This window comes from Anopheles darlingi, chromosome 3 (genome assembly GCF_943734745.1).
Source record: "Anopheles darlingi chromosome 3, idAnoDarlMG_H_01, whole genome shotgun sequence".
Classification (NCBI taxonomy): domain Eukaryota; kingdom Metazoa; phylum Arthropoda; class Insecta; order Diptera; family Culicidae; genus Anopheles; species Anopheles darlingi.
Window position 1 is genome coordinate 22,756,503 of NC_064875.1, and position 9,964 is coordinate 22,766,466.

General features: G+C 53.2%; 1 protein-coding gene across 1 annotated transcript; it reads left to right on the plus strand.

Moving 5' to 3' along the window:
• The first annotated feature begins 2,562 nt into the window (after positions 1-2,562).
• On the plus strand, positions 2,563-8,992 carry LOC125953275 (toll-like receptor Tollo). The gene has a single exon (XM_049682731.1). It carries the CDS (start codon positions 2,563-2,565, stop codon positions 6,670-6,672), a length of 4,110 nt encoding a protein of 1,369 aa, XP_049538688.1. The 3' UTR covers positions 6,673-8,992.
• Positions 8,993-9,964: the final 972 nt, after the last annotated feature.

Here is a 9,964-nt window from a genome sequence, read left to right on the forward strand (position 1 = left end):
CCTTTTTTTAGGGCCTTTTTGCGCAAAACATTTGCGCTCTCGCCCGGTTGGCTCTCGGTTTGGTCTAAATCCTTCCCCGAAAACCCCTGGCAGGGGACAACACCGGCACTTTACACCCCGCCCTCGTCGAGAGTGCCGTGGCCTACATATATGCATATGCGACGCGACGTCCCTACCGTGGGTCCAAGGTGTCGTCGCATAGCATAAAATATGCAAATTCCAATCCTCGCCCTCGCTCGACGTCCTCGCGGATGCAGCGAAGCAGAGCAGCGGTTGTTTCGCTTCCTTGAACCAGTAGATGCACACGCACACGCACACACACACACACACAGCGACCAGTGGTCCCATGCGAGATGCCGTGCCACGAGAGCACCAGGAGGAGCGGAGGTTTAATGTTTATTATGCTCTCCCCATCCCCCAAGAGCGGTAGGGGTAACTCGGCGGTCGCGTCCCGTTGTTTTATATGCCCGGGTGGCATCATAAACACGATCACCATCGCGGATCGGCCTCTAATTATCGTCTTCATTATCAAAATATTTGCCTCCAAATTGACGACCACGACGACGACCACTTCTGTAGCTTCTACGTCCAGAGGAGAGGCGCCTGTCTTGACCAAACGAAACCGAAATGACCGATGATGTCACACGATGCGGTACCCGGGGGGGTGTGTGGATGTGGAAGCAGAAAGGGCAACCGCGTGCATTCCATAAAGTGATAAAAAATTCAAATCCATCAACAGTGCTTTCGGGGTTTCTGTCGGTGTCTGTGTCTCCAGTGCAGAAGGTTTAATTAGGAATCTCTCTGGTCTGGTGTGGTCTGGAAATTGGAAAGTTCCCCAAGAAGTTCGGAATGGAATGTGTATGGCTTAGGGAGAGAGAGAGAGAGAGGCTCGCCAGCCCTCTGTGTGCGCTTTCTGTGGTTCAAGCCCAATACACATCGAAAAAAAATGGAAACAGAAAAAGGATTCCAACCCCTAGACCCTAGCACCCTCTCCCCCCTCCCGAGGAGTCCAACCAGCCGCTTCGTCCTACCTGGAACTCCTCGGCGAGACGACGATCCGGCCCCGGCCTTTTTGGGCTGGCGCAAATTAGCCCGGACTGTTTTGTAGAGGCGGTCGAGTGGTGGTGGTGGGAAGCGAATCAGGTCAAGGGTGCCCAAAGAAGAGTCGAAGAAGCCGGACTAGCAAGAAGCAACGACGTCTTGAGGCGCATCTTGACGGGAATCCGAGAGTCCTTTCGCAGAAGGCTAACGGATGGGAATGGACAGCAACTGAACTGATGCTAGAAGTAGAAGAAGAGGAGGAAAAGGAGGCAGTAAAAGAGAAAGAAGAGAAAAAGGGAACGAAGGAACAGCACAAAGCGAAACGGAGCGAAAATTATGTTTCGCCCCGATGTGCACCCCAAGGGATGAAGCAGGAACACAAAAGAGGGCAAGAGAGAGAGCCAGAGAGAGAGAGAAAAAGAGAGAAAGAAAGAGAGAGAAAAAAGAGAGCGAAAGAGAGAGAGAGGCCGTTTTCCCCTCCATCGGGCGAAATGTCGCTTCGCTCTTTCGCCCACTGCTCGCCGCCGTGCGCTCGGAAATCTTCGGAAATCGCTTCGGCTCTTGGCCGCGAATGGAGGCGCGAGGTTTCGTCGACACCCAATTCGAAAACACGGGCGAAATCGAATTAAGCCCTCGCCGAGAGCGGACGTGCACGAGCATCCTTCTCTCGAGCATAAAACAGCATAGAAAACAGCACAAGCAAAGGCAACAACGCGAGTTCGTACAACAGCAGGAAAAGCAGGAAAAACATTACGATCCGCCCCGCTACGACCGTTGTTACGATATTATCGTTAGTGTGAGTGATCCAAGCAAGCCGCCAGCAGTAGCAGTAGAGTGTGTGTCGAGTGTTTCGCGAAATCCAATTCCAACGGAAAAAGTCAAAGTTAGCAGATAATGAGGAAATCGTGTCTCCGCGGGTGATGCTCCTTAATGTTGCCCTCGAGCAGGAGCAGCAGCAGTTGGTGGAGAGGTATACGCCTCGATCGGAAAAGCCTTCTTCTGCTGAGTGAGAGTGTGTTTGTGTGTGTTGCTGTATGTGCCCTCGAAGCGAGTGTGTAGCGAGCAATCCATGATGCTGCTAGCTCAGGCCGTGTTATCTCCTAAGCAAGAAGAGCAACAGCAACATCAACGAGCAGTGATAGCCAAGGCAGGAGCACGACCAACGACAACACCGCCCAGAACCGCGAAGGCGTGAAGCGGGTGCGTGCGTGCGTGTGTGTTCGCGAGTGTTTTTCTCCATTTACTTTTGCCCCGGATTTACATTTTCGTTTCATCCTTACGCCCTTTACCCATCATTCATTGTTATCATCGTCATCGTCATCGACGTTATCGAAAAGTGAAAATCGTGCGAGCGTGTTCGTGTGTCTATGTGTGGCATTCGTCGATTCGTTAATACAAAATTCGTCGTCCTAGGCACGTGTATGTGTGTGTGCGATTTCGTAATCAATCACTAGAGTAGTAGAAGAGATAGAGAGAGAGAGAGAGAGAGTGCCTGGCCGTCACAAAACGTCACGTCACAACATGGAGTGGCTACTGCGAGTGATGCTGGTGGTGATGGTGGTGCTAGTGGCGACCGTTGTAACCAGGGTAACGGTCGTAGAGGCACGCTCCAGCTTTCTCAACCGGATGGAGATGGCACCGAGGGGTTGCAAGTGGCAGCGTGTGTTGGATGAGATGGCCGCCGGTGGTGACGAGGAGGGTGCCGGTGGTCCGGCCACCGTCACGACGGTGCTGTCCTGCAAGCTGAAGACGATCGGTGGTACGGATACGCTGATGCGTAACCTAACCGCCGGTCAGATCGAGCGCATCAACGCCCTGAAGCTGGAGTGCAGCGACATCCTGTTCTTCGAGAGTTCGCTCGAAGCGAACCAGCATTCGGGTGCGTTCCTTGGGTCGCTCAAGCGACTCCGGGATCTGAAGATCGAGTACTGCAAGATCAAGTACGTGCCTTCGATGGTGTTGTCGACGTTGCGTGACCTCCGGTCACTGTCCTTGCGCACCCACAACACCGACTGGTCGGCGATGAACCTCGAGTTCCATCCGGAGAGCTTCCGCGGGTTAACGGAGCTGAAGCGGCTCGATCTGGCCGACAACAACATCTGGGCCCTGCCAACGGATGTCTTCTGTCCACTGTTCTCGTTGCGGCATCTCAACCTAACCCGTAACCGGCTAACCGACATCTCGCAGCTTGGGTTCTCCGATTGGGGTAATGGGCCTACGGCACCCGGGAAAGCCTGCAATACCGGTCTCGAGGTGTTGGATCTTTCACACAACGATCTACTCTCGCTGCCCGACAATGGACTTTCCTCGCTGCGCTCGTTGAGCGTGCTGATGCTCCAGGACAACCTGCTGACGGCATTGGCCGACCGGTCCTTCGTCGGGCTCGGTTCCCTGCGGGTACTGAACATGTCGAGCAACAAGCTGGTGGCACTTCCACCGGAAACCTTCCAATCACCGCGTGAACTGCGGCAGATCTATCTACAGAACAACTCCCTCTCGGTGCTGGCACCGGGACTGCTGGAGGGGCTGGATCGTCTGGAGATACTGGATCTCTCCCGCAACGAGCTAACCTCCGAGTGGATCAACCGGGACACGTTCGCGGGGTTGAAGCGACTGGTCGTGCTCGAAATCAGTCACAACGCGTTGACCAAAATCGATCGTCACGTTTTTCGGGAACTGTACAGTCTGCAGATCCTTAACCTCGAGGCGAATCGCATCGAATCCATTGCGGACAATGCGTTCAGTGATCTGAAGAACCTGGTCGCCCTGACGTTGTCCCACAATCGGTTGAAGCGCATCGAGCAGCATCACTTCTCGGAGTTGTACGTCCTAAACCAACTGTACATCGAGTCAAACCTCATCGAATCGATGCATGGCCGGGCACTGGAGAATCTGACCAACCTGAACGACCTTAACCTCAACGATAACCGGCTAACGGAGATTCCGGAGGGGCTGGGTAAGCTGCGATTCCTGAAGTCACTCGATCTTGGCAAGAACCACATCAACACCGTGAACAACGCATCGTTCGAGGGGTTGGAGCAGCTTCTGGGGTTGCGGCTGGTCGAGAACCGGATCACGAACATCTCGCGTGATGCTTTTGTGACACTTTCTTCGCTGCACGTCCTCAATCTTGCCTCGAACCAGATCCGCCATATTGACCAATCGGCGTTCAGTGGCAATCCAACGATACGGGCGATCCGCCTGGACAACAACGAACTGGAGGACATTAGCGGTGTGTTTACGTCACTGCCGGCACTCGTGTTCCTCAATGTGTCGGACAACCAGATCCGTCTGTTTGACTATTCCCACTTTCCGGTGTCACTCGAGTGGCTGGACATGCACCAGAACAACATCACCGAGCTGGGGAACTACTACGACCTAAACAATCTGCAGATCAAGATGTTGGACGTATCGTTCAATCGGTTGACGGAAGTCGACGCCAAGTCTGTACCGGATAGCATCGAGACGCTGTTCCTCAACAACAACCTGCTGGAATCGGTTGCGGCCGGTACGTTCCTGAGTAAGCGCAACCTAGAGAAGGTCGTCCTGTATGGTAATTACATCCGGAAGTTGGAGATTGGGGCGCTGGCATTGACGCGCGTTGCCGAGGATCGTGAGGTGCCACTGTTCTATCTGGGCGATAATCCCATTCATTGCGATTGTACGATGGAGTGGTTGCAGGGTATTAACAAGTTGGCTCATCTGAGGCAACATCCGCGCGTCATGGATCTCGATACGGTGATGTGCACGATGGAGCATGACCGGGGGGCGAGCATTCGTCCGCTGATGGAACTGAACGCCCAGGATTTCCTGTGCCGGTACGAGACGCACTGTTTCGCCACCTGCCATTGTTGCGATTTTGATGCGTGCGATTGTAAGATGACGTGTCCGGATCGGTGTAGTTGCTACCATGACCATACCTGGAAGACGAACATCGTGGACTGTGGAGCGGCCGATTATACGGAGGTGCCGGAACATATACCGATGGATGCGTCTACGATCTATCTGGACGGGAATGAGCTACAGCAGCTCGGTAGTCATCAGTTCATTGGGAAGAAGAAGCTCGAAGTGCTGTATCTCAATGGGAGCAACATCCGGAATGTCCACAATAGGACGTTCAGCGGAATACCGAGTCTACGGGTGCTGCACCTCGAGAGTAACTACATCCCGGAGTTGCGTGGCTTCGAGTTCGATCAGCTGACCAATCTGAACGAGCTGTACCTCGATCGGAACGCGATCGGGTTTGTCGGTGGACAGACGTTCCAAAATTTGCGCTTCCTCGAGGTCGTCAATCTGAGCGGTAACCGGATCAGTGAATTCCGGCCATGGGTCGCCTTTGCGGCAGCTCGCGAAACGGGCTCCCTGCGGCGTGTTTCCCTCGAGGGTAATCGGTGGCGGTGTGATTGTGAGTCACTCGGTCGGTTGCAGCGCTGGATACGGGAGGTGAGCGGGGAGTACGATCTGAACCGTATGGTCTGCGCGGATAACCGGATCGTGGCCGATGCACTTGGTAGTTGCTCGGAGAACCGGTTGGACTTTGGTGGTGCTCTCGGTGGTCCGGGTGTGGATCTGAGTGGTGATGGTGAGGAAGCACCACCGACCGTCCACCGTACGGTACTGATGGGTCACGGACTTATCGGTGGTGGCTATGTACCGTTGTTGGCCGCCGTCGTCGTCGCCATCATCGGAACGGCACTGATCGTGGCGTTGGCCTGTGTATTCCGGCAGGATGTGCGGTTATGGGCCCATGCCCGGTACGGTGTCCGGCTCGTCAAGGATCCTATCATCGTGGCCAGTAAGGAAGATACGGATCGCCTATATGATAGCTACGTCGTGTACAGTGTCCATGATAATGAGTTCGTCGGTCGTCTGCTTGGTGCCGAGCTGCAGCTGTACGGATACTCCGTCTGTTTGCATCATCGTGATGTCCATCCGGGCGCGTTTCTCGCGGATTCACTCCAGAGTGCAGCCGATGCCGCACGGAAGGTGATCCTCGTCGTCTCGATGAACTTCCTGCAGAACGAATGGTCTCAGCCCCAGTTCCGGGTGGCGCTCCAGTCGGTCATCGAGAATGTGCGGCCTGCGCATCGGCGGCATAAGATCGTGATCGTGCTGACGGCACCGATCGAGCTGGTATCGCTCGATCCCATCATGAACCTGCTGATCCGGACCTGCACCGTGGCGTGCTGGGGTGAGCGTAAGTTCTGGGATAAGCTACGGTACGCGCTGCCGGACGTGAGTAAGGACCGGACGCCCAAGAAGCTGGGGGATATTACGCGTAGCCCGAACCTACGGTATACGCCCGCACCGACATCGCTGGATCAGTGGTGCAAGCTCGGTGGTGCTGGTGGAGCCGTTCTCGTCGGTAGCGGGGCTGATGGAGGACTTGTCGGTGCACCGATGGGCGGTGGACCACCACCGGGTGGTCCGGTGGCCGTCCCACAGAGTACACCGTCGCAGAGTACCTGCAACACGGAGGATGAATCGTCGTCCGCCTCGTCGCAGCAGTACGAAGCGCCGATGAGTCAGCACTACAACGGTAGCCGGTCGAGTGCCTCGCTGGGACACGTGTACTCCACGATACCCGAGACGCCCCAGATGGGTCGCAATGGAAGAGCTTATTTCGTGTAAGGAACGGCATCCATTTGTACAGTTCGATTGGTGGTGATGGTGGTAGGAGAGAAGGGAGACAGTTAAACAAGTTACTAAAAGTTAGCTCGATAAGTTAAAGACAACTTTACACACATACAGAGAGAGAGCCTCACAGACACAGGCACCGAGTCAGCCAAGTGTCAGGCAGTCCCCCGAAGTAGTACAGTGGGATGGAAAGTCAATTTTTGTTGAATTTAAGTTTCCAACTCTCGGTATATAAGATGAATAAGACTTTAGGACCTTATAAGAAGAAAAAGTGCAGAAGGCTACTATGCGCTCCATGTGTGCACCACTATACAAGACGCTTCCTATGTAAGCGACCGTTATCTACCCCTTCTGCGTATCCGTATCTGTATATGTTATCGAATGCTCTACCGCGCCTCCATCGTACTCCATGTCCATGCCTCTGATTTGCCAAATATTACTTCCCAAAAGTCTCAGTCTCAGTCTACGTCTACGTCTACTTACGTGTTGCAAGAAGGAATGGTAGGAAGGAGCAGAAGAAGAAGGAGAAGATGGACACAGAACTCGAGGAAAGGGAACAAAAAAGGGAAGAGGATGATGATGATGATGAGCGATGTAGCACCACTACTAATAGACACACACACTCTATTGACTTAAATGATCGTGATACTAGTTTTATATGGCCTTTACGACCCAGTCTGCCCAGAAGCGTCTGCTGGAGGTCTCCCCAAGAAGTAGAAGAAGAAGAACAAGCGAACGGAAGTAGAAGGTAGAAGAGGAAGCGGATTAATTAGGTTCCAATAGAATGCCCCAGGAGGAATGGTCTTCGGCGCACATCACAGCACCGCACACCGCAACACCACGATCCCATCGACCATGGGCACACTACGTCACCTTCTACACTAGTACTGAATGCTAAAGATAGGAGCTGGAAGTTGCAGGATCGCGGAACAATGTCTAACAAGAGCCTAATCGCCTCGCACCGCACCGCACCGAAGGTAATTGTGGTGCGGAATTGTTACTCCTCACGTGTCTGTGTGTGTATTCTACGTCGATCCCAGGTACCCTGTAATTGTAGCTCTTATTGCGTCATTAACGTGGTCACAAACAAACACAGGGATGAAGAAGCAGAACACACGCCGGTGGAAGTGGCGGTGGCGGTGATGGTGCGGAAGTGTAGCTGGGTAATAATCAAACGTTGTTCCTCTCACACACGTTACTGTTTGTGGTTTGTTGAGGTGCCATTGGGGGAAGCTGCGGGAACTGAAGAAGTAAAAAGGGAAGAGAGTAAGAATAAGAAAGTCGCCGGAGGAAGTAACTTAGCTAGACATAGAAAAGAGAGAATAAGGAGGAGGAGGAAGAGAGAGAGAAAAAGAAGAGGAAAGGTGAAGAAGAAGTAGTGAACTGACCAAGTAACAACGAGATAGAAGAAACTAACCCAATAGAACATGGTAAAGAACTTTAAGCAAAACTCGCATAAGAAACCGGTGCAGCAGCAGCAGCAGCAGTAACAGGAGCCAATCAAACAAACATAATGATCGCATGCCATAATGACTGCGTGCGTACTGGAGCAGCACAACAACACACACACTCACACACAGAAACAAGTATTGTAAATTAACAAGTTACCCTCCTTCTCATCGCCGCTCCCATCCAGAACACTATAACACCTCAACCACACATCACATAAGAAAAAAAAACACGCAAAAGAATCGCACAACAGAAAACAGCGCAAAGAGAACCCGGGTACAAGGCACAAGAACTCACAAGACGCGAAGCGAAAAGAGGAAGCGAGGAAGCAAGGAGCGTAGCGAGTGAATGAATCAAATTATAGCATTACAGATGAAAACAAATTGAGTAATAGGAGGACAGCGGCGAAGAGATGAAAATTAGATAACTACTAGCAGCAGCAGCAGCGCGCAACGGAAGTAGTAAAGCAGGGCCCGGGCTAAGGCTGCACCAAAAGCACAGAGAGAAAGGAGAACAAGAAGGAAAACAGAATTCACATTCTAATGAAAAAGGGCTCGCGCTCGTTCGCTCGCTCGCTCGCTATTTTGTACAGTTCGACTAGAAGATAATAATTTATTACACGAAAAACAAGCCAACAGACTTAGCCCTCGGGCGGCCCGGGGAGAGTGTATCTAAGTGTTCGGTTTTGTTCGGTAACACCGGAACCTGGCGCAGCTCCGGAACACAGCGAGTATACAGCGAGAAAAAAATGTAAAATCCGCGGTTGGGGAAAGGGTGGACAAGGGCGCACCATGTAAAGAGAGAAGAAGAAGAGAGATGAAGAGAGATGAAAAGAGAGAAGGAGAAGGAATGAAATACAATTTTGAATTCACGAAAAATGAAACATAATTTCAGTGTTGTCCGTGTGTGTTTGAGAGCCGCCCTTCATTTTCCGAAACTCTCGCGTTGAGGACCGTTGCCGTTGCCTTCGAACTCCGAAAATGGGTTTCCGAAAGAAAGAAGGAAGGAAGGGCCCGTCCGATGGGTTCTCCGTTTGCCGTCGTCGACCGTGTCATCAACCGGCCGTGATGGCCGTGTGGCCGCCACGCAGCAAAGCGTCCAGCATCTCCCAGACCTATGCTGGGGTATGGAAACGACGATGATGATGGTGTTGTTGTGTTGGGGATCTCCTCGTTGCCGTCGTTGTTGTCGTCTCTGGCCAGTCGTCGTCGTCGTCGTGGCTGCGGTCCGCTCCGGTCTCATCGTCCGCTCCGGGGTCTCTCCCTTTCGGGGTCTTTCGGGACTCGTAAATTATCAAAGCGCCCAACTCCTTTGGATCCAGGCGGATCCGAAAACTGCTCCGGCGTTGAATGCTTTGTTTACTTGCCCTCTGTCTATCACACAGACACACACAGACAGATACTTGGGCAGCGGCGGCGGCAGAGTTCTTGTAGGCGGCCTACGTCCCCCCGGCATGATTGGCGTGCGCGCACGGCGCTGTGCCGGATCGCGCTAGTTTCTTAAATTATCGAGATTTATTCCATCCGAGTGGTCCCGGTCGGGAGAGACCTTGGACCCACGGGCCCGGGCATCCCGGGACTCCCCGGAGGCTTCTTCTAAAGGTGGCCGACGCCGCCGCTTCGAAGCTGGATGGATGGTGCCGTGGTGCCTCTTTCTCTTTACTTAACCTACACTTTGGTGCGCGAGGAACGTGACGTGATGCTTGACTCGAGGCCAGGGTCCAGAGTCTGGTGTTGCAGCAGCTGCTGGTGCTGTTGCTGGTGCCTCACGTTCTCTGCTTGATGGTGGGTTTCGGGTTCGGTCCGGTTGACCTTCAACGGGCTCTGGGTGGTGGTGG